At 51.6% G+C, this 22798-nt stretch overlaps 7 protein-coding genes across 7 annotated transcripts; 4 read left to right on the top strand and 3 right to left on the bottom strand.

Moving 5' to 3' along the window:
* Positions 1 to 856: 856 nt before the first annotated feature.
* Positions 857 to 2601, bottom strand: T069G_06625 (actin domain-containing protein; the record flags this gene model as incomplete). Its single annotated transcript, XM_056173835.1, has 2 exons — positions 857 to 2141; positions 2195 to 2601. The coding sequence occupies 2 exons, from the start codon at positions 2599 to 2601 to the stop codon at positions 857 to 859; spliced, it is 1692 nt and encodes a 563-aa protein (XP_056027414.1).
* A 370-nt stretch (positions 2602 to 2971) lies between these two features.
* T069G_06626 (XPG i-region domain-containing protein) lies at positions 2972 to 5534 on the top strand (the record flags this gene model as incomplete). The annotated part of the gene is made up of 6 exons (XM_056173836.1): positions 2972 to 2985; positions 3075 to 3211; positions 3280 to 3390; positions 3469 to 3765; positions 3820 to 4991; positions 5043 to 5534. The coding sequence occupies 6 exons, from the start codon at positions 2972 to 2974 to the stop codon at positions 5532 to 5534; spliced, it is 2223 nt and encodes a 740-aa protein (XP_056027415.1).
* A 774-nt stretch (positions 5535 to 6308) lies between these two features.
* On the bottom strand, positions 6309 to 7212 carry T069G_06627 (uncharacterized protein; the record flags this gene model as incomplete). The annotated part of the gene is made up of 2 exons (XM_056173837.1): positions 6309 to 6983; positions 7072 to 7212. 2 exons carry the CDS (start codon positions 7210 to 7212, stop codon positions 6309 to 6311), a joined length of 816 nt encoding a protein of 271 aa, XP_056027416.1.
* Positions 7213 to 14161: 6949 nt separating this feature from the next.
* Positions 14162 to 14867, top strand: T069G_06628 (uncharacterized protein; the record flags this gene model as incomplete). Its single annotated transcript, XM_056173838.1, has 2 exons — positions 14162 to 14503; positions 14562 to 14867. The coding sequence occupies 2 exons, from the start codon at positions 14162 to 14164 to the stop codon at positions 14865 to 14867; spliced, it is 648 nt and encodes a 215-aa protein (XP_056027417.1).
* Positions 14868 to 15639: 772 nt separating this feature from the next.
* T069G_06629 (macrophage migration inhibitory factor (MIF) domain-containing protein) lies at positions 15640 to 16638 on the top strand (the record flags this gene model as incomplete). The annotated part of the gene is made up of 4 exons (XM_056173839.1): positions 15640 to 15742; positions 15818 to 15867; positions 15946 to 16338; positions 16408 to 16638. The coding sequence occupies 4 exons, from the start codon at positions 15640 to 15642 to the stop codon at positions 16636 to 16638; spliced, it is 777 nt and encodes a 258-aa protein (XP_056027418.1).
* A 578-nt stretch (positions 16639 to 17216) lies between these two features.
* On the top strand, positions 17217 to 18914 carry T069G_06630 (ATPase family associated with various cellular activities (AAA) domain-containing protein; the record flags this gene model as incomplete). Its single annotated transcript, XM_056173840.1, has 2 exons — positions 17217 to 17506; positions 17567 to 18914. 2 exons carry the CDS (start codon positions 17217 to 17219, stop codon positions 18912 to 18914), a joined length of 1638 nt encoding a protein of 545 aa, XP_056027419.1.
* An 843-nt stretch (positions 18915 to 19757) lies between these two features.
* Positions 19758 to 22280, bottom strand: T069G_06631 (uncharacterized protein; the record flags this gene model as incomplete). Its single annotated transcript, XM_056173841.1, has 2 exons — positions 19758 to 20245; positions 20303 to 22280. The coding sequence occupies 2 exons, from the start codon at positions 22278 to 22280 to the stop codon at positions 19758 to 19760; spliced, it is 2466 nt and encodes an 821-aa protein (XP_056027420.1).
* Positions 22281 to 22798: the final 518 nt, after the last annotated feature.

Here is a 22798-nt window from a genome sequence, read left to right on the forward strand (position 1 = left end):
CGGCAACTTTGTTCTGGCTAGCTCCAGCTTTATATATGGCTTGGTCGCCGCCTCGTTCGGACAGGTGCCGATAGAAGGCGTTTTTGACACTATCCACAGAGTGACCGCCATGGGTTGCTTTTTGCGACGCCGCGCTCCCCCATCATGACTCGTATTTGCTGCTTCTCTCATGTGACGCACGTGGGCTTCCTACGACCGGAAATCGGAATCGATGCTCTTCTGCTCCTCAGCTCCTCTTTTTAGCAATTTTAGGACCCGCAGAGGTGGTATTCGAGTCTGGGGTGGGAGATGATTGACAAAATAACTACTTGCGGGGGAGAGAAGTTGGGGTAGAACATAGCTGGACTATACGATGTTATTCACTGGGGACGCCATATGGGTTTCCGGAAGATCACTGGAGAATTACCCTCTTCATCTCGAATATGATGCCTCCTGATAACCACAGCAATCATTGCAAATACGATACGAAATGCATCTACTTGACCGCCTCATCTTTACGGAACACGATCGGAGTCGAGCAAGAGAAGGAAAACAATGGTCAAGGTGCAAGCCCGGTTTGGTCACAGGAAAACGAGTTACCGTCTAGCGCCAGTCTATTCTTGGTAGTCATTCATGAGATCTAGATCATGTACTTCATGACAAAAGCTGCAAAGGAAAAGAAAAAAGGTATAGTCGCTAAATCCCCATCACTTTTTGTCCGTCTATTGGGCATATCGCGCTAGCTTCTCGAGCGAAGCTTTGCCTAAAAAAAACCTGCAAATCAAAACTCGATCGTATCGGAAGGATTAACAAGTAGGGTCACTCCAAGCTCGTTCGAATGGCGTATGAGCAAGACCGTTCGCTAAAAGAAAATGCTTCACACGTTGCCCCAGGCTCCCAGCGTCCAGTTGGTATGGTGGCCTCCGCTGCCACGAATAAAGCCTCCTGCGCCCATACTCTGCCGTTGCTGTGCCTTGACGTCGATTTCGTTCGGACGCGACGCGCCATAAGCCCCCTGCTGCAGCCACAGCTCGCGGTCTACCGTCGCCATGGCGGGGATTTTGAGCTGGGAAACTAAGCTTGCTCCAGCCCACGGCCCAAGAGAATGAAGAGTGCGGAATTCTCCTTGCATTTGCGAAATCTGCGGCCGATGGCGTGCCACCTTTGCCTCGATGGGATCCGCGATATCCGACTGTGAAGCTATCGAGCTTGGCCGTGAAGATTCCTGTTCTTCTCCGAGGTCAGATGCAGTCGCTGTTGAGCTGACTGATCTAGCGATGCTCGCTCTTCGATCAGAAAATTGGCTGTTTCGTGACTCCTCCACGTGCTTTCCAGAGACGTTGGCCCACCCTTTTCGCTTCACCATGCTTGTGACTTCTTCCATAATGCGCCCCTTGATGCCTAGAATGTTGGAGCAGCCACCCGTGAAGATTATGCGAGGCATGCAGACAGCCCTCACATCCATTGGTAGCTGTAGCAAATGACGATAAATGAGTAGATGGACCGGGAAATCCTCATCATCAAATGCGCTATGTGCAATTGACAGATCAAAGAATGTATCGTCACACACATCAGCAATCTTATCAAACGGCACTTCAATCGTCCTGGGTGGATTAATAGACCTCAGCGGGATGCTTGCCACACTGTTTTGCAGAGACTGCTCGGGCTCAGGTTCGGACTCGTCTTGCTCCTCCACTGTGTCCAACTGCTGTGACTGTCTTTGAGCCGGCTTCTGTGCCTGAGGTGACTTGGATGCTGGCGGTCGACACCACATCAGGCGGCACATGATGTCCTCGCACTCGGCAAAGCTGATGACTCGTGATCCCTCTTCTTCCTCCTCCTCTTTGTCAGTCAGGATTTTGTGAAGAAGCTTGTACAGTTGGTGACTGAGATATCTCCCTCCTCTTATACTACGCGTGCATTTGACCTCACGGTACTCATAGACACTGGTGACTACCGTTTCAGCCCAACCCATGTCGATGACCAGCCCTGAGCGGATTCCACCCGCCACTACAGACATAGTAGCCGAAGACATGAGAGAGATCATTGGCGTTTGAAAACCCTTGAACAATAGATCCAGAACAGTGGACAATATTGGGATGGGCACCCCAGAATCAAGAACGAGGCCTGCTCTTCTTGGCCGAGAGTCAATCAGCAAACACCTGGATGGAGTGTCAGCATGAGCCTCTCTCACTGTAGCTCAGCCAAAGCTTACCTTCCAAATGCATCTCTAAGCAGACGATCCAGCTTGTCATACACAAGCCCAAGATCGACCTCTCTCAGGTCATACCGCCAAAGCTCATAATCCTTATCCCCTGACTGGAGGTCGATATCCCCAGCCGGCTGCCAATCCCTGAAATCTCCTGCCCGTCGCTGGTCCTTCGGTCCACATGTGAGCACCGCCTTGGGCTGGTTGTCCCCCGCAAACCCGGCCCGGACAAACCGTGAGCCTATCTGGATAATCAGAAAGTCGTCGTCTGCCCTAATCGTGGCCGGTGAGCCGTATGTGTTGGAGATTGTTCGCGGCGGCGTATGTGGCGCTCCAGGCTCTTGGAGAATCGGGGCTGAGCGGATGCTGGCGACGCTACGATGAGCCAGCGTCGGCCCCGTGCCAGAGGACATGGTCCTCGATGGCAGGGATAGCAGATGCCCTTTAGTGGCTGTGGGCGGATGCTGAACAGAAGAGTTGAGGCTCTACGTGCGGCGAGTTACGGCTGCTTGGGTCTCCTTTTCTTGGTCACTGAGCGAATCACGATACAGGCCTGAATGGCAATTCAATCGCTCTGTTTAAGTGTCTGAGAAGCTGTCCTATGAAAATAGGCGGGTGTTGCTAGCGCCGATCCACCGATATCGATAAGGCACCCCGGCCGAGCCCAATGTTTTTGGTTCTGTCGTCACGGCTTCAGCAAGTAAACATTCCTGCTACATCTCCATAATCCAGCTTTTCTCAGCTCATGACAGGGCCAAGGGTGGGAGCTGTTAGAGGGCATCAATGGGGATCAAAGGGTGAGTGTCTCTTTCTTCTTAATTTTCTTTTTCTTTTTCTTCATCGAAAGCATCTGCATTTACTTGATAGAAAAGCTCACGCTGTGCAGGATATATCGAGAGCTAGGCCCTGGCAAGAGGATCTCCCTGTCCAAGCTTGCATCTGACAGCTTCGTGGAGCACAATCGGCCCTATCGCCTTGCTATTGACATTGCTATCTGGCAGTTCCAAAACCAAGCTGCTCGCGGTAAGTTTGCCAAGCCTCAAAATAACCATCTTCACGCAAGTTTCCGTCTGACTTGATCGTGAAATCAGGCGGCACCAACCCCGCGATCCGAACCCTCTTCTACCGACTTGTTCGTCTTTTGGGCACGCCAATCCAGCCAATTTTCGTCTTCGACGGCCCTAATAAACCAAAGTTCAAACGTCATAGGCGATCCGGCCGGGGCGATGGATTCGCAGCGGCTCACGCAAAGAGGCTTATCCGGCTCTTTGGGTTCGTAGTTCACGATGCACCAGGCGAGGCCGAGGCTGAATGTGCCTTTCTACAAAAGAACGGCATTGTCGATGCTGTACTGAGTGAAGATGTGGACACAATCATGTTTGGATGCACACGAACGCTTCGGAACTGGTCGGCCGAGGGCAAGAACGGAAAGCCAACACACGTCTCCATGTACGACGTCAACGATCTGAACATGGCCAACCTTGGTCTCGATCGAGAGGGAATGGTTTTGGTGGCCCTTATGAGTGGCGGCGACTATATCCCGGAGGGAGTGCCTGGCTGTGGACCAAAAGTTGCATGTGAGGCCGCCAAGGCTGGCTTTGGGACATCTCTATGTCAACTTCGAGCCTCAGATACAGAAGGTCTACGCCAGTGGAAAAAGTCATTGACGCACGAGCTTCGAACTAATGCAAGCAAATATTTCCGCACTCGTCACAAGGCCCTAGACATTCCGGAGGACTTCCCAAACGTAGAGGTGCTTCGTTATTACACCCATCCAGTGGTATCTCCAGAGTCCACGCTGGAAGTGGTCAGGCAAAGGCTAAAAGAAACCAGGGAAATCCAGTTGGATGGCCTAAGGGAATTTACTAGGGAGACATTTAACTGGGATTTCCGCATCGGCGCAATCAAATTCATCCGTGTGCTCAGCGAGGGCTTGTTTGTGAACCGCATGTATCAGGACGGCGTTAACGGAGACGCTTTTGTTAAGAAAATATCAGCCCGTCGGAACCATTTCAGCACAGACAGCACGTCCGAACTACGGCTCGCTTATATCCCCGAAGAAATCGTGCCCATCGATATATCAAATGAAGTGGAGGAGGAAATTACATATGCTCGGAGCGGCCTAGCTCTCAATAGCGATGAAGAGTTTGGAACAGCTCCAGACAACCTTGAGGACGCCCAGGGCGGTGTCGGGAAGACGTTTGATATTACAAAACCAGAACTCACTTGGGTTCTAGAAGAGGTGGCCAGAAGGTTTGCACCAAGATCTGTCCAAGCTTGGGAGGAGGGCAAAAAACAAAAGTCAACGAAGAAGAAGGCAACAACATCAAAGACGAAAAAGGATGCCACGATGCCTCATGGGGCTATTGACAGCTTTGTTCGCATCACCAAGGCAGTGGAAACTCAGGGGAAAGCTACCAACAGCGTTGCCTCCGACTCGAACAAGGATGACAGTGAGGTTAATGAGTTTAGCGAACCAGATCTCCCTCCTCTTCCTCAACCGAGCCAACTACGCCGACCACAAACACCGCCATCACTACGGCGGTCCAGTAAGCAACCCATGCCCAACGCACCTCCTAGCTTGGACCGTTGGACAGTAACCAGCTCACCAGACCCAACTAGGCGTCATGACGATGCAGGAGTTTTCGAGGCTATCGTCATTTCGTCCAGCCCTACCGGCAGCGCATCGCCACCTTCACGATCTTTGCCGTCGTCGCCCATTACAACAACCACCTCTGCAAGTCGTAATGGCGAGATGCCAAAGTCAATACGGTCGATTCTTGCGGCGGGTGCTTCATCGCGGGTGAGAAGTGAGCACGACATATCGGCTTCTTCTTCGATCACGAAACCAAAGCAAAAGACATCATCTCATCACAAGACATCTCAAGGAGCAATAGAGCTAAGACAGATGTCGATGGACATGTCTACAGAAAAACTGCCTCAGTCAGAGACAAGTCGCCCTGGTTCATCCAAAAGCAGCAAGGGTAGCATATACAACCTAAACTCCAGCCGAGAGGATATTACTACGAAAACAATGACAAAGGAAGTCGAGATTATACTATCCAGCAGTCCCGAAGTACCACGTACATCTCGTCCCACTACGAGCAAACAAAGGACTCGCATTCCTCCGCCACAGCGCAATAACAGTCCCGGTCCCGCTCCAGGCAAAAAAATATACGTCCCCAACGGGGCTGGCTTCTTCAAGGAGATTGAAGTTAATGAGGACGAATATGAAGAGAGAATCTCGCGAGAAGTGCAGTCGCTTCAGGACCGTGGCATTAGAGCTGGCGTTACTAGATGGAGTGATGTGTCGTTTATCGATCTGACGGATGCTCCGAACAGTTGATATAGCATTATACGATCTGGGATATTGGCGTTGTTGCATTTTTGGTATGGATATGAAGGATAGTTATTGCATATCTCACATGTTAGAGTTGGTGTTTTGAATTATTAGCCTTGTAATCATCTAGCGAAAGGAGTGTTGACCAATTCATAAGCATTATGTTTCTTTTTAATATTGTTTATTACATCAATCTATGAGCTTATATTCCTAGCTCCCCATTAATCTCATTGTGCTACTGCACGTAGCCATAGTATATTTTTGAAATGCCCAATTCCTCCAATGATTGTCCATGTAAAATAAGGAATTAGCCTTGATTCTTCTTTCAATTCAATGCACCAAAGATCACTCCCATATTGAAGAGTAATTCTTCTTGTGAGCTCGAAATGCCCCGTCGGGTCCTTTTTCACCATTCTCTGCGCCTTCGCGGCCGGGCTTGTGGTGGTGCATGTAGCATCAGCAGCCTATGTCGATGCTTCTTTTGGCATAACAGCAGGCCGATAAAGTTGCCCTTCTCCCTCCATCTCTCTTTCGCCCAAAGCTTCCTAATACATACATATTGTTGGGTCCATGAAGCTGAGAGAGGTTTGTGTCCCATCCGAGGGAGACTATATAAGTGATGCCTGAGACCCTGTTGCGTATTGTGACACATTTTCGTGTGTGTGTGTAAGTACATATAACTTATACATATGCGGCGATGTTGCTTCCAGTGTGCTTCGTGACGTTAGATTTCTTGCATATAGCGTCTGTTGGCTCAAGCCAGCAAACAGGATCGATCATTCAATCAATCATGCTGGGGAGCTCCTTCAAAGGAATAATCTTCCATGGCGGCGCTCGCCAAGACGGGTCGACCTCCGTTTTCATGCTCTGCAGAGCCGATTCCATCTGTTTGGTCAAACGCTCGCGCACAAGGCTTTCCTCGACCATTTCCTCGTCCCAAGGCACAAGGATGAGCTCCTCCAGGCCCTTCATGCGCTGGGAAACCTGTCTCAGCATCTCCAGCGTAAATCTAGTAGCACTCATGAACTCGTACGTGTCACCAACGAGCCGGAACAAGGCCTCGTTGACGGCCAAACGACGAACACGAGCAAGCTCCGATGGCTCACACAGCATCATGCACGTGTGGAACTGCGAGTCTGCGGCCATGAAGCCCTCGCGGGGGCCAAAGTACAGGATGTCGATGTCGTAGTTGAAGTAGACCAGGCCATCGCCACGGAAGAAGCCAAGGCTGGGTTGGTATGACTTGAGAGCTTCAGCGCGGGATTCGGTGCAGACTTGGAGGCTGACTGGGATGCGAGTTGGCGATGTGCACCCGGTATACTCCGGGCTGTCTGGGGGAGGCCTGGCAAAGGCCGAGATGTCGACGCCGCATTGGACGGAGACGAGGCGTGGGCTAGGGAGACTCAATTGCCAAATCTTCAAACGGAGCTCTGTTGGGAGCCTGGAGAAGGGGTGCTATATATGAGAAGAGGTGTTAGCCGAAGAGGTCTTGCCTGAGAGGATGGGATGGAGGAAGCAAGCAAACAAAGGTTATTGGACGTACAAATGTGTCGGGCTGCTGCTTTGTGGGCTTATGAGAGGCAATGAAGTTCAAGAGGCCAAAGATGGGGATGCCCGGCGATCTGGTCCTGCGAGGAGGAGGAGAAGAGGCGCGAGAGCGCGTCCCAGGAATTCTGATCCGCATTGCTTATGGTGGTAAAAGAAGATGTTGATGTGTCGAGTTGGTTAGGAGAGATGAGTTGCCTCTATCTACAAGAAGCACCAAGGCAAGGCAAAGGCCACTTATATATAGATGCCCCAGATCCAAGAGCCGGGAGTGATGCAACAACCGGAGGACCCTTGACACGGCAGAGCAAGGAACCTCCCGTGCCTGTCAAGCTTGTGCCGAATCGTATAAGATCCCAGCAAGGTACGTATCGTAGCAGTAAATGTTCGACCTGAACCAGGAGCGAGGAAATAAGGTTCGTGTGGCGTCAAGGATGAAGCAGCTCTCGAGCTCTGTAGCGTCTGTGCCTAGGTTGAAGTAGGTAGCACTGGATGTGGATATTTCACGTAGATGGATACGCAGGTGTCTTGGAGGGAGTTGCTGGGAGGGGGTTCGACAAAGATGAGGAACGACCGACCAGGTATTTGGAAGAACACAGAGTTGTAGCAGGTACCTGGGATACCGGCTACTAGAAGTGGGAGCTTGGTGTATACAGACGGCCAACGATGTAAAGGGCGTGGGGAAGAGAGGGTGTTTGCGTATAGAGGTGTAAGGAGGAGGTCTGAGCTTGGGGGGGGGGAAGAGAGCAAGATTGGCACAAGCTCCAATGAGCAGTGTTCAGTGATCAGTGAATCAGTGATGTGAATAGCAGTAGTAAGACGAGGCACTCTGTGGCTATATAAGATTTTTTGGTTCAGCTCTTGATAGAACTGCAAAGGATTCAGCTCGTCATAATAACTGCCGTGTGAGGAAAAAAAGAAAAAAGAAAGGAAGAATATCTAGGCTGGAGCGAGGGGCTTCATGGACTGCTGGACGAGCGTCACTGGCAAGGCTTCAATTAGAGCAACTCTGGCCCGTACATGTACCCACCGTCGTCATTCGCGGCTGGGTGACTTCATTACGCAGATTGACAGCTCCAGCTCTCTTTCTTTTTTACTTTTTGCTTTTCCTCCCCCTTGGCGTCTTCTCGGATCTCCTCTGTTCCGGCAAGGCGAGGCCAGGGTCCCCTCATCGCCCCGGCCTGCATACCGAGCATGGGCGACCACCATTGCATCAGTCCGGGCGACTGGGGTGTCAGTCAATTGGGGGAGCGGGTGGGTACCTCGGAGGTAGATGGAAACAATGTTTTAGCTGCTCTCCGCTCGATAGAGCTACGGATGGGAAACATGTTTGATACATACGAGTACGAGAGGGACAGGAACCCAGGCGTCAATGGGGGGTGGGCTAAAGCAGATTGATACTCTGTGTTAGTAGCAGTAGGCTGTAATAGTCTAGAGTACGAGTACTGTAGGTGTGCCATCCATGGTACATGTAGTATCGGGATTGTGAAATTGGCAGCACAGCAGCACCAGCAAGCAGCAGCAGACGCCGCTCGATCGCCGGGGCAGGTCCAAGGGTGGAGGAATCGGATTTTGCGAGCGCCCATCGAGAAAAAAAGATTAGTGGCAATCATTTTGTCTTTCCCACCCCCCCTTGTCGCTTGCTCGGGGTCTCAGACGGGCTGAAAAGGCGACCCTGGATCGGGCAAGGCGAGAGGCGCCGACGCGGCGTGGCGGCTGCGGGCAGGGTTCGAATGCAGTGCCCAGATTTGGTAAAGGTCAATGAACTGTGAGACATGTCAAGGTGAGGTTGTGTCTCAAGAAGGAGGAGGAGGAGAAGGAGGAGGGCATGTTGAGGTTGGTAAGTTGTTATTTCACCGGCAGATGGACAGATGGACGGAACTGAAGGCTGTTGACAAGCTGTAAGCTGTCAAGGCAAACTGGGGACTACTAACAACTGCTACAGCTACAGCTACTACTACGAGTACCGATTCTACCTAAAGTCCGATGCTATACGCCACTAATTCCTCCAAATAAGTGGCGTACAGGTTGTTATAGGAACATGAATTCAATTTCTCTGGACTAACAGCGGAAATAGACGTGGGGAAGAGCTACAACTTACAACCACTTACGTATCACCACAGGTCCTTTGTTACTATCACATAACAGCAACTGGGGAAAAAAAAAAGAACTTTTGCACTCTAGCCAATTGACTTCTTCTGCCCTTCCAGCGCATCGGCCATCAGACGCCTAACCTCCGACCAGCCACAATCTGTGTCTTACTTCTGTGCCTGTACGAACAGCCCAAAGCAAGATGAGCCGCCAGGGGATATCAAATCCAGTGATGTGCAAAATTGCTTGGGGCCTTGGCCCGGTGGATCTTTGATGGCCCAAAAGTTGGTGACCCCTGCTCGGCCATGGGCCAGGACGATGGGCCGTGTATTAGCCTCGACATGGTCTTGAAGGGGGTCGTGGTACAGCTAAGGTAAGGACCTGGTAGATGGAGTTATTGATCTGGAGGTGTCCAAGTGAGCTTTGGAGGCGTGATATTGGACATGGTATTTGGTGATTTACGTGTAGTGGACATGAATTCAGAGCGAAAATAACGAAGGCTCCAGCAAACATGAACAAGCAAAATATCGAGGCAAACACAACTTGCATCCAAACTAGCACGCAATGCACATCAACACTGACTGACTACCAACAGCATCAAAATCAGGCTCTGCGCACCTTGATGTCCCCCTTGTGGCGTTTTCCAGTCACGATAACATGCATCCCGTGTCACCGATGCGTCAAGCACTGACCTACGAGTACAGCATCTGGCTATCTAGCTAGTAACAAGCCCTGCTCATCCCGTGCGCTCGTACACAGCAGGTGAGACATTAGAAAAAAGGCAGCAATTCACGTCCACGGGCAACACACTCGCACATCTACGTGCCAACAGGGCTGATGTTGGAGGCCCTTTTGCTTGAAACGAATGACGAAGAAAGGGATAGAAAAGATGTCTTCTTGTCTGCCTGTGCCGTCATTGAGCCGCCGTGAAGCTTCCCAGACACCAGGACGCGGGATCCTGATCCAGACGCAGACGTCAAGGTCTGAGACACACATGCCAGACCGACCGCTCAGGCTCTTTTGTTCTCACCAACTTGGGCGAAATTTTTTGTCTTTCGTTTTTTTTCTAGAGGCTGCCGTAAGATTGGAAATTGAAAGGCTAGGTCTTGTGCGATTACAACATAACCATGCAGCGGGATGCACATGTCAAAAGACTTGGCGATTATTCACCGTGTAAATGAAAATGAATGTTGGATGCTGCCACACACCGAGAGGGCGCGGAATCTCTCCGCTCTGCCTCGCTCCATCTAGTGCTCTAGTGTATGTCAACTCCATGCAAGTAATGTAATGCTCCGTAGCTACAGCATGTAAGTTGGTAAGCTCGTCCAAATAGATTAACACGATGCGACGCTGGCGTTGGGGCTCTCCATCTAGGTAAGCACCAGAACTGTCAAGCTATTCTGTGCAACACCAGGCTGGGGCCGATCATTGCCATGTTGCAATCCGAAGATATTCGGACGTCCAGAAACCCGCAGGCAGCGGTGGACATGGACCCGTCGGCCGCTTCAACAGTGGGCATGTCAAGTCGATAAAGTCCGATGTTTTCATGCGCTGCTAAAGCCAAGCACGTCCCCTCCCTTACATGCGGCGGCGATCATGAGCGGCCGGTGGCTTCCTGGTGGGAGAGAGGCGGTAGCTCCCGAGAACTGAGACACGCGCGACGCTGGTCTGGTCGGCTTGAGGGTTAGCGCAGACATGTCTCAACTACTACTCATACAAGTAGGTAGTATGATATGGATGCTGTGGTAGCAGCGATATACGATTACAGGTAAATGTCTTTGATATACGAAGGGCAAGGTTACATGTGTGTTTCTTTCTATGGCACTGATAACCAGCCAGGTGATGCAGGTTATACCACCAGACCCCTGGCAAGCGGTCATCCCATTTGGAGGGGGAAAAAATACAGCGGGTGAAAGAGGATACTCGCAAGAACACATACTGTGAGACAAACGGCAGCGCAAAGCCAAAGCAGTCTAGATTTCGGGGTCCATTCTACGAAATCGCCGAACATCAAAAAGTCTCCTTTTGCTAGCCCCTTCAAGAGAGTCGACCCCCCCGGCGCGGATCCGCTCTCGACGATCCGTCTCCGTCGAATCTAGGAGCTATCGTGCTATCATAAAAAATAGAAAGGTAGCGAACGAATTGGGAAAGGAGAGCGTGGACGGTCGACTAAGCTAAAATGCTAGGCAGACAATGAAAAAGGGTACTTGCGAGAATGCAATTTACACTACGTGCCCTTCTGAAGCCGTCGTGAGTGTTGATGCAGTGCGTGAGATGAATCTGGTGGTGAGCTGGGGGTGAGGTAGTAGACGTCCTGTTCTTTCAGGGCGCCAGCATGTAAGGATAGCATCGAGTGACATTTCGAATTCGTTTACCAACGAATCACATAAGAGGGCTACCGCTCAGTAGGCGTCTTTGCTGCCTCCATTTCAGCCTCAAAGCGGTGGACAAGGGGCCCTTGGGGATGAACAGCGAGCAACCAACACACGGTAGCAGTATACACCAAACAGAGCAACTATCTCTGTCAATAGATTCGGTCCATGTCCACCAAAGTTTTCAGGACGTTTTTACCCCTCAGTTATCCCAGCCTGGCTTGATGGAGACGATGGACACTCATTGTTGTCTCGGCTCACGGCGTGACCTAGGTTTGTTGTGATAGACGATACAACCGAGTGATGTTAGCATTGAGGAGTACGGAGCCCCTTTGCTCTCTCTGCTTTCACTTACTCACGCTAACCAACAACATCTATTCTACTACTAGTTTTAATGAAGTTAAGTCTCTAGGCATCCATCAAACAAGTAGTCTTCTTTACGCGAAAATGTAGTGTAGGCCAAGAGTGCGTGTAAGTCCCGTCCTTACCCTGGAGAAAAAGCCACAAATTCCATGCTACTCTCAATACTCTATCAAAATTCTCCCTCTTTTTTTCTTAGTCTCCTTACTCCCTTTCTTGCTTTTTCCCCCATGAGCCCGGTTCATTCACCTGCAGCAACTTGGCGAGTCATTCCGAATGTGACAGATAGCCCTTCCCTTGGACATGCCCCCGACACACTACGAGTACGAACATCTACCGTACACTAACCAACCCAACGCCGCCTCTCACCTTCAGCTTCGCAGTCTATCACCAGAGCTGAGCCTCAAAAAGCCGTCTAAAATATATTAAACGACTCCATCTCACCGGCAGCGCATAAACAACGTCCAGTTCAGCTCATTTTCTCGCCATGACTCTCCTCCCTTCTGCCAAGTGTGGAAAGCCTTGTCCCGATAGCCATCCCCCACGCAGCATTCACACACACGACTCCATACATGCAGCCCCCAGGGCTGAGATTTGTCTGTTCGTATCTCAGTAGAAGCCTGTTCCTTGACCAAGCACTTCTTTTGATTCGTTTCGTCCACACCCTCCCCTGTCGTACAAATGACATTCCATCCGCAGGCTAAGCCGAGGAGAGGCAGAATCCCCACCCGCAGGGTTCTGGTGGCAGCTGAACAGCTAGGTTGGAATTACTAGTGGTGCTGGGACGGAGCAGTAATCTATCTGTGCTTTCTTGGTGCTTTTGGTACAGTATTACGAGCCTTGGAGTACTACCTGTAGCAGTACAACACGGTGAGCGGAGATGGAGGAGAGCCTCTGACAGAGCGAGTAGAGAGAGGAGTGGAAGATGCCCAGCATAATACGGAGCAAGTGGAGGTGATGCTTTAATTTGCTGTGCGGGCCGGACCGCGCAAATGTCGCCTTTGTTCAGGATTTTGGCATGCTCACTTTTCCATGCCGGTAGCAGAAATCCCATACTCACCGTTTTCCTCTCCACAGCGCTTTGGCCGTTGTGGTAAGTTGATGCTTCTGTCTGCTAGTAGACAGATGAGCTAGCCAATACACACACTCGCCCAAGACGAGTGTTGTGCTGCTATGTAGATGCAATGAGCTATGTGGATATTGTATCCGTTCCCATTTCCCGATGGTGGAATAGCAATTTATCGTTCATAGTTGTGAATGCTGGATGATGCCTCCTCGTTCGCAAATACTAGTCGATTGCGACAGAGTAATTCAACCGCATCTATCTGTTATTGATGCGAGAGCAGGCTGAGGACAGCGTGAATGGAGCACAACAAGAGCTGCAGCCCTTCATTTGCATCAGGTTTACTGCCTTGCATACGTACTTGTAATTTGAGCCTCTTTGGCGCGCGCGACAGTGAAGCCTTAATCTTACTCCCTCGTCTCTACTCCCTTAAGTTAGTATCCTCACCAGCCGCACCCACCATCCATCATCACATCCACATTAAGCTCATAATAGAGGAAAGTGAAAAAAGAAAAGGCCAAGATAAGAAGAAGAAGCGGCAAACATGATTGATCTCGGCAATGCACCCCGTACAGTAGCACACCATCTTCATCTAGCAGCTTTCATGCATTTTAGCCGCCCGTCTGCTTAGAAACGAAAAAACAATACAACCATTGTTTCTATTTCCGGCAATCTTCGCCCGGCCTCTCATTGGCCCGGCACTTCGCCCAAGCGCCGTGCCCAGGAAACATTATGTGACCCCGGATTTTACTCACACACAATCCAGCCAATCCCGTCTCGCGATTCCCTAGATTTGTGCCCTCTGGATAGGCGAGATGGTGGACGGGACAGAGAGATGGGCGCGCCTAAACAAAAAAGTTGCATCTGGGCTGCATCTCGGGCCTCGAAACGATACGCGCCCATTGGCTGGACTTCGCGTCCGTGAGGGCATCGGAGATTGTCCAAGCGCCTGGACATGACGCTGCTGAAAAGCTACGAGTACATTTACACTGCGTTTCCCGCTGTATTTCGTGGATATTTTGTTTTGTGGCAAACAGGTCGTGTCCAAACAATTTGGTTTTCCTTTTCCTTTCCTTTTCCTTTTCAGGGTTCTATTTCGTCTTTTTTCCCTTTTCCTTCCCTTGTGTTGTTGATCTTCCTTCGGCATTCGTCACCGGTTTGACTTGATTCGCCAAATGATACCCCCATCCACCAGCCCCAAGATGTCTTCTAGTCTGAAAAACGAGCTCTCTTCTTCCGAGTTTGAAGTCGAGGCCCAATCTCTCCAGCTGCAGGCCCAGCGTCAATCCAACACTCGCCTGATCAACGTCGTCCACGGCGGACGGATTGCTCTCACTATCCTGGCCCTGGCGGCTGGCATCACCGTCTTAGGTGTTTCGGCCAACAGCCTGATGGTCTACCACCAGACATATCTCCCGTCTGATTTCTATCTTCCTCTATGGCCTTCTCAATTTGATCTGCGCCCTACCGCGGCGTTGGTTGCTGGAGGAGTCGTTGTTACCGTGACCAATATCGTGTCTCTCCTCTTTAGCAAGATTCAAGCTGTAAGTATTTATTGTCAATCTTCTTTGTTATACTTGTCTAACGTGTTTGGCAATGCAGCTACGAAGCCTTACTGGCCCTCACGCCATCGCCAGCCTCGCCGCTCCCGCAGCAGCCTTCATTGCCTCCCTCGTTGCCATGTCTCTCTTTTACGCCGCCAATGCTTCTTCCACAGTGGACAACCTCCAGAGCTGGACATGCCGCTGGAACGATGTCCCCATGACCATGCAGCCGCACTTTGGCACTCTCTGCAAGCAGAACCAGGCTGGCGTGGTGCTTTCTGTGCTGCTTGTTCCCCTGGAAGCGGCCATTCTTGCCGTTGCGGGCTACCAGGCTGTTTTGGAACGACAGTCTACCAAGGCGTAATATCATGATGATGGAAGAAGAAATAACGAAGAGCCAACACACATCAAAGAGATGATCAATAGAGTAGCTTCGTGCTCTCTTGCGATAGGTACGGATTGAGATGAGATACACGACGGAAAGTCATCGGACACTGTTCAATTTAGTAGTTACATGTAATATAATTCTCTTGTTTCAAGTGCGAGAATAGACAGCACTCATGGGGGTATCTCAAGGGCATAGCTACACCCCAATACACAAATACATATTTTGCGGAATCTGGGTGTTCTTTTTCAAATAAATTAATCCGTGGTGTACCTATTCGGGATACTGCATCGAGGCTCCTATAAAGTCACCAGCAAACATTACGGATATGACAAGCATCTACCCGTGTTCACAGACTATGCCACAAGGTATTTACTGGTGGTTGTGCAACAATCAAGCTGTACATTTGGATGAAGCACAGAAGATGATGAGCCAAGTATGGATGTGAGACAATACATACCAGTTATTTACCACCACGGGTCAAGCAATCTCACTTCAGAGTGACGGATGCGGTGAGAGTCCCGTCACTTTATGCTGACTTTTCTCCAGCAAGAATCAAGATTTCCCACTACCGTAGAGAAACGAGGATTAAACTGCAACTCAGGAAGTTTTTCTGACATTACATCGCTGCGTCATGGATCAACCGGTGCTATCTCCATCCTCCCTTCTCAACATCGCTAAACCAGCACTAGATGCAGCTACGACGGCTGCTTCACCCACTTCTGAGCGGAAATCCAAGCCCAAAAGCAAAATGTCCAGCTTGGAGACCGTACCAGAAAGCGACCCCCGAACTCAGTCCCAACATGCTCCATCTCCGATGGATGCTGCAAAGTCCATGTCTAGCGATAAAGAGCGTCTGTCTACGAAACGAGGCGAGTATTTCCACGATGTACTTCATGAGCGGTCTGGCGAAAATTCAACTGCTGAAGCGGTAAGAGGAGAGGCTCTGATTTATGCCGAAATCAAGACGAATGTCAAGGCGAGTACCCCTTCACCTACTGCAGTCATTCTGATGATTGTAACAACAGCTTTCTAACTGAGCCAGAAAAAAACACAGATTGAAAGCGAGCAACACTTTCTCACCGCATTCTCCTACCATCTTGCTGCGAGATACAACCGTCATCCTTCCTCTACCGTCATCTCCCTGCATCATGGCCAGCGCCTCCTCTTTGGCGGCTCCATGGATCCTGCCTACACTCTCACCATCACTGCCCTCGCCTCCGAAGTCCAGCCCGCCACCAATAAGCGCAACGCTGCTGTCCTTCAGAAGCACTTGGAAGCTGTGCTCCGTGTTCCTCCTGCTAGAGGGATGGTGCGCTTCATCCCGGTGGCAGAAGAGTGTCTCGCGTGGGGGAGCAAGACTGTCGCGGGGAGGATTTCAGAAGCTGTGGCTGGGGATGGGGATGGCGAGAGAGAAAGAAACAAGGTGCAGGAGAGGCGAAGACTTAAGGTTTGTGACATTAATCTCGCTCTCTTGTGTTGGTGATGTAAAGATATGGGCTGTGAACTGACGATATAGACGCTCTCACTGAAGAGAACCTCGCCGGCGAACGTTACCTCTTCAAATACGCAGTCTCAAGGTCTTGCACAGCAAGCAAAAAATTCCATTGTCGACTCAAATGCCCGGGTAGAGCCTACTGATGTGGTTGGAGGAGAGGAAAGTGTTAAGGTAGTTAGGAAGAAGAAGAGCATCATTCATACGCTGTTTAGGACGTCGAGGGTTGAGGATGAGGATCCCTCTGGATCTTGAGAGGGTAAATGCAGGTATAAGAAGAAAGGACTAAGAAGTGGAGCAAATCAAGCTGGATAATGAATCCCAACAGCTGAAAGTAGCAATGTGATTATATCAATGTATATGTATGTCATATTACCATTGTTTACTCCAGGAGGGGTTGTTGGTTGATGTTGCGTTGGTTTCATCCCACTTTCAGCTCACTTTGAGTTGATATAAGAAACTCAACCCCAATAATCAAACCGAATAGCTCGATAATTCACCAATTACATTGAATGTATATATACATTTGGCAATAATTATTTTAATTGCTACATGACATGTTTTAATGTTGTCTTGGATCGCGTGCCAGGCGCGTTCTCCGTCCATCTAAGTGGCTGACTAACCTAGACTCGCGACCAAACTTCCTACACCGTCCAAGTCAATTCAACCTTCAACATCAACCACATCCTCAACTTCTAACAAAACTGCATGGGCTTTTGCTACAAAACCAAGCTCAATTTCATATTTGGCATAGCCGTCACTTTTACAATTAATTCCCTCTTTTTTCTTCTTCTTCTCAGTTTCAGCATCGTCCTTCTTTTCTCTCTCCGGCCATGGCAGTCGCCTGCCCCATATGCAACAAGCCCGTCAAATCAACAGACATCAACGACCATCTCGATTCCGGCTGCACCAGCTTCATCTTCGACAGCTCCTCGACTCCTCCTCTAGCAACCGCAGCAACCCCTCAGAATGGCGCATCGACCGCCCCTCCACAATCACAGCCCCCGAAGCGCACTGCTTCGAGTTTCTTCTCAACCCCCACACCGAAACGGCAGATAACCGATCTCAAATCCCAGGCGCCACTGTCCGGTATGGTGTTTCCGCCGCTGGCCGGCAAGAAGAGGTCACATGGGGATGGGCCTGGGGAGGGACAGCCGCAGGAAGACAAGCATATGGAGGACAGGCAGATGGAAGATGTGGCGGCGGTCAACGGCCACCATGGCGCAGACGAAGACGGACGGGTAATGAAAAAGACAAAGACGTCTCGCGCGGCTCCGCTGGCCGAGAGAATGCGGCCCAAGACGCTGGACGAAGTGTGCGGCCAGGATCTGGTCGGGCCTGAGGGCGTCCTACGATCCCTCATCGAGTCGAACCGCGTGCCGTCCATGATCCTCTGGGGAGCGTCTGGCACGGGCAAAACCACCATCGCTAGGTGTATCGCCCACATGGTCGGCAGCCGCTTCATCGAGCTCAATGCCACCAGCTCAGGCGTGCAGGAGTGCAAAAAGCTCTTCCTGGAAGCCGCCAACGAACTGCAGCTGACGGGTCGCAAGACAATCATCTTCTGCGACGAAATCCACCGCTTCAACAAGGCCCAGCAGGACATTTTCCTGCGCCCCGTCGAAGCTGGCACCATCACCCTGATTGGCGCCACTACCGAGAACCCGTCGTTTAAAGTCGCCAATGCGCTGCTGTCGCGATGCCGCACATTTACGCTGCAGTCACTCAGCACTGAGGACGTCGTGGCCATCCTGAGGAGGGCTCGTCAGGCTGAGGAGTCTGTCTACCCCCCTTCGCCTCTTATTGACGATGAGATGATGGGCTACCTGGCACGCTTTAGTGACGGAGACGCCCGCACAGCACTCAATCTTCTCGAATTGGCTCTATCTCTCACCCTCCGTGATGGCATGACCAAGGAGGTTATGAAGCAGTCCCTCACCAAGACTCTCGTCTACGACCGCGCTGGCGACCAGCATTACGATACCATATCCGCCTTCCACAAGTCAGTTCGAGGGAACGACCCAGATGCTGCGTTGTACTACCTCGCCCGCATGCTCCAATCTGGCGAGGACCCTCTCTTCATCGCTCGCCGCATGGTTGTCATCGCCTCTGAGGATGTCGGCCTGGCAGACAACACCCTGCTGACCCTCGCCACGTCCACATACACGGCAACGCAGCAGATTGGATTACCCGAGGCCCGCATCCCCCTCGCGCACTGCGCTGTTGCTCTCTGCCTCGCACCCAAGAGCACACGCGCATACCGCGGGCTTAACAATGCCTTTGCGGCCCTTCGCGAGCCCGGCGTGGCCAGCTTACCTGTGCCGCTGCACCTAAGAAATGCTCCAACGAGGTTGATGCGAGATCTGGGCTGTGGAGCAGAGTACAAGTATCCGCCTAATTACAAGGACGGCAAAGTCAAGCAAAAGTATCTTCCGGAAGAGCTCACTGGCCGCAGGTTTCTGGAGGGGAGAGATTTGGGGACAGAAGTCGATCCTGATTATGAAGAGGCAGAGGAAAGCATGATTCTATGATATATCCCATCGCATTGGAAAAGACTGAAAATTGGAGAGAAAAGGAAAACAAAAGGGATTTGGATAACAACGGGGTTCGAGTTTTTGAGTCGGAAAACTTGGGTTCGTTGGATTGTATTTCTACGGCAGAACGAGACGATGACCAATTTGGGGTGGTTGGATACTATTTTGTGTATACCACAGGTCTTTCTCCATGAAAGGGGTTTTTTTTTGTACATGATACCACCGATGACGGCATGCATGGATAGACAACGTTGTTAATTACTGGGGGTAAAAGGGAGGATATATGGCATCATGATAGGATATTTACAAGCAATGCATATATATATACATATACGCATATACAAATTCACACATCATCACAAAAACTGAATCTCGGGGCTTCCTTTGACAATATGCTACTTCACATAGTATGTACATGTATGTATGTATATTTGGTTGTTTATGTTTCAATATGCAAAAATGGGTATATAAAGTACAAGTACAGATAGATATATGGGGAGGCAAAAGCGAAGCAGTAATGCTACAAGTTATGTAAGATTGAGGGTATGATGCCAATGTTTCATGATCATGTTTTCATATCGAGATGCCCTTTGATATGCCGTGTGATTCGGAAACGAAGAGAACGGTAGAGAAAAACAGAAAACGCCCATGCTGAATGTTGTGGAAATCATATGCTGTGCGTGAAAATGTGATGGATGGTGTGAATGGTTTCCTTCTCGTTCTTGGGTGATGCCATTGTGTTGTGTGGCTTTGAATTTAAGAAGCTGATGAGAGAAAGGAGAGGAATATGACGAGGAAGAGTGAGACTGTGCGAAATGATGAGAGAGGGTATTCAGGCGATCATGATGATGCTGCTGCTGGGCTCACAGCGCCATATCCGATGCCCTTTCGTCTTCCCCTGACCAACGCTCCCAATGCCTTCCCCAAGGCTGGCATGTCGCCCATCATGGAGACGTGACCTCGCTCAGTGCTCACCCTGCCGCCCTTTGCAATCGAGTATCCTTCCGGCAACATGCTCTCCTTTGCCAGCACGACACCGTCACCAGGCCGAAAGACCAGATCGTCGTAAGCGTCGGCACAAGGGATCGCATCTCGGCCGTTGACCCGCGCGGCGTACACGGTGGGAATGCTCTTGGAGTAAATCACAGCCAGGGGCGGATACGCGTTGGCGTCTTGATGGGCGGGGATGTGCGCCAGCTCGGAGCGAAACTGCTTGATGGAGGCCAGGGTGCGGCTGAGGTACTCGTAATTGCGACGGAAGCGCTCCGGATCGATATCGGACGAGGGAGGAGATGGCGGGAGGGCGCTGTTGGAATAAGGGGCCTGACCTGGGACCGGGGACTGAGACGGCGGGATGCTTAGGGTGTGGCGGTGATGCAGATTGCCGTCGAGTCGCGGAGCCATGGACGCGCGGTTCTGGATGTTGTTTGTGATTTCCTTGGGGGCGGAATCGGGCCCTGACATGGAGTTCCTCCTCTTGTCGACGCGGCCATCGCTGCCACGGGGCCACAGGCTGTTGGGGAAGAGGGCGGCCAGGGGCGAGTGCGTCGCTGGGCGATTAAACGGTGGCAGCGGCGGTGCAAGACACGGGCTGAGATGCCACCTGACCCAATTGTCCGGGTTGTGGAAGTCGACGGGATACGACTCGCCTGTGTACCGGTCGACGAAGCAGAAGCCGTCGTCGGGCAGCAACGCAAACGAGGTGCGGATCGAGAAGTTGACCTGCGCCGTCAGCAGCTTGTCGTTGAACAGCACGGCGTCGCCGTTGCGCAACGGGCCCAGGATGTTGATGCACCGCATCGGCGTTCCGCAGTACAGCACGCCTGCGAACAGGTGCGGCTGCTCGTTGACGGCATGGCGCGTGATGAGCCCGCCGAGACTGTGGGCGACGACGATGGCGCCGCGAGACTCTGCGGGCACGCCGGGCTGGTTCGACGGCAGCGTCTGCAGAAAGTCCTGCAGCCTCTTGGACAGCCGCGACGGGCTCAGGCGCCAGTCGTAACCGTAATCCCACACGCGCAGGCGGCCGTTCCTATAGTTCTCGCACGAGCGTAGCTTCTTGAAGAACTTGCGCGAGATGTCAATGGGCCCAATGTGCTGCAACATGCCCGACGGAATGATGCGCTCCTCCATTGTCTCCTCGTCCTCGTCGTCCAGGCCCACCTCGAGGTTGGCCTTTCGCATGTTGAGCCCCAGCTTGACCGGCGCCCACAGCTGCTGGTGAGGAGGCTCGGCAGACCGCAGGATCGAGCCGCGGTAGCCGCCCATGATGACAATGTCTCCGGTCAGCTCCTCCAGCACGCGGTCGAGGCGTTCCGAGTCGTCCTTGGCGTTGCTGCTTGTCGTCGGCTCCTGGTCCAGATTCTGCTTGGACTGTGTGGCTGGTTCGTTGAAGAAGATGTTGTTGAGAGAGATGGTTGATCTCCTCGACACCGCCTGCAGCTTGGCCAGGCTGGGGATGCTGGGCATCTTGAAGTTGGGCACGTCGGGCAAGCTGTCCTTGATGGCCATGAACCGAACGTTGACTTGACTGCGGACGTCGGTGAAGCGATCGTTATCACCCAGGGAAGAGGCGCGAGACAAGCTGTGATAGAGCATGCTGTCGTCAGATGTCACCCTGCGCAGCAATTGCGGCCGTGACTCTGCATCAGCGGCAGCATTTGGATCCAAGTGCCCGTTTGCTGGGCTCTGAGACGGAGGAGAATTCGAAGCTGACGAAGCTTGGCCAAGGCGTCGGGAAGTCGATCGACTGCGCTGGCTTTGCTTGCTGTCTGTGAAACTGGACAGAAACGACTTGCCCTTGGGCAGAGACGGCAGGAAGTGTGACGACGCCTGTTGAAGCTTCTTCAAGGCTTCCTGACCGGCGGATCTCGAGCGTTGGCGCGTGGGCTCAAAAGCAGCTTGGAGAATGCCGCGGGCGTCGCTGAAGTGCCCTCCGTCTTTTGTCCCCGGCTGAGACTTCCACGGAGAGGGAGGAGCAAGTCGTCGAGGCTCGTCTTTGGGCACAGGCCCCAGCTGAATGGTGGGTTTTCTCGGGAACTGCGAAGGCGACTTGGGCGATGTTGCTGCTTCCGGCGTTGTGTCTCCGTCTCCGTCACCATCGCTGTCTCTATTTTCGTCGCCGGACACGCGAAGCTCGGGGTCGTCAAAGAAGCCATTGACTCCTAGGCCTTTCAAGGCTGCCGCCTTTTCGATTGCGGGCGTGTGTAAAGAGGTGAGGTGACTGGCTGCCGCGCTCATGGCGGGCTGTAGAAAAGCCTGGGCATCATCTTGATCCGGGATCATCAAGTCGTCCGAGAGGTTTCCCTCCTCGGTCAAGGAATCCCGGCGCATCGGAGCCGGAGTTGTTTTAGCGTAAGTCATTGTTTGTGAGACAGCTGTGCTCCATATATCCGAACCTCAGGCTGCCGACTGAGAAGCCAAGAAGAGGGAAAAGAGAAAAAAAATATCTACAGCACGGATGCAAGGCGGTGGAGAGAGAAGCGAGTCAACGCAAGCATGTGCAATCTTGACGTTTTGAGATGGGAATGACAGCCGACCAATAGGGGGCGCGGATTGGCCAACGATGAATGATAGCGAACTATTTTAGTAGTGTCGTAGTAGCATGGCAGGAGAGGAAACGAGATGAGAGAGATAAAGAGAAAAAGAAAGCGAGAGCTATGCGGTCAAGGACGTAATAGGATGGTGCGTAAAAAAGGGGGAGGCTTTGAATGAAGCAAAGACCAAGTCAAGTTGTCCAGGTAGTTTAGGATTCAATAGATTCGACAACGAAACAAAATCAGGGCGAAGAGAACAGCAGGATTCATAGAGACTTAAAAAGCACCGGGCTGTGACAGACAGCCGAGCCACCCGGCGCAGCGCCAAAAGCTGAAGCTGTGGCC

This window comes from Trichoderma breve, chromosome 4, assembly GCF_028502605.1.
Source record: "Trichoderma breve strain T069 chromosome 4, whole genome shotgun sequence".
Taxonomy (NCBI): Eukaryota; Fungi; Ascomycota; class Sordariomycetes; order Hypocreales; family Hypocreaceae; genus Trichoderma; species Trichoderma breve.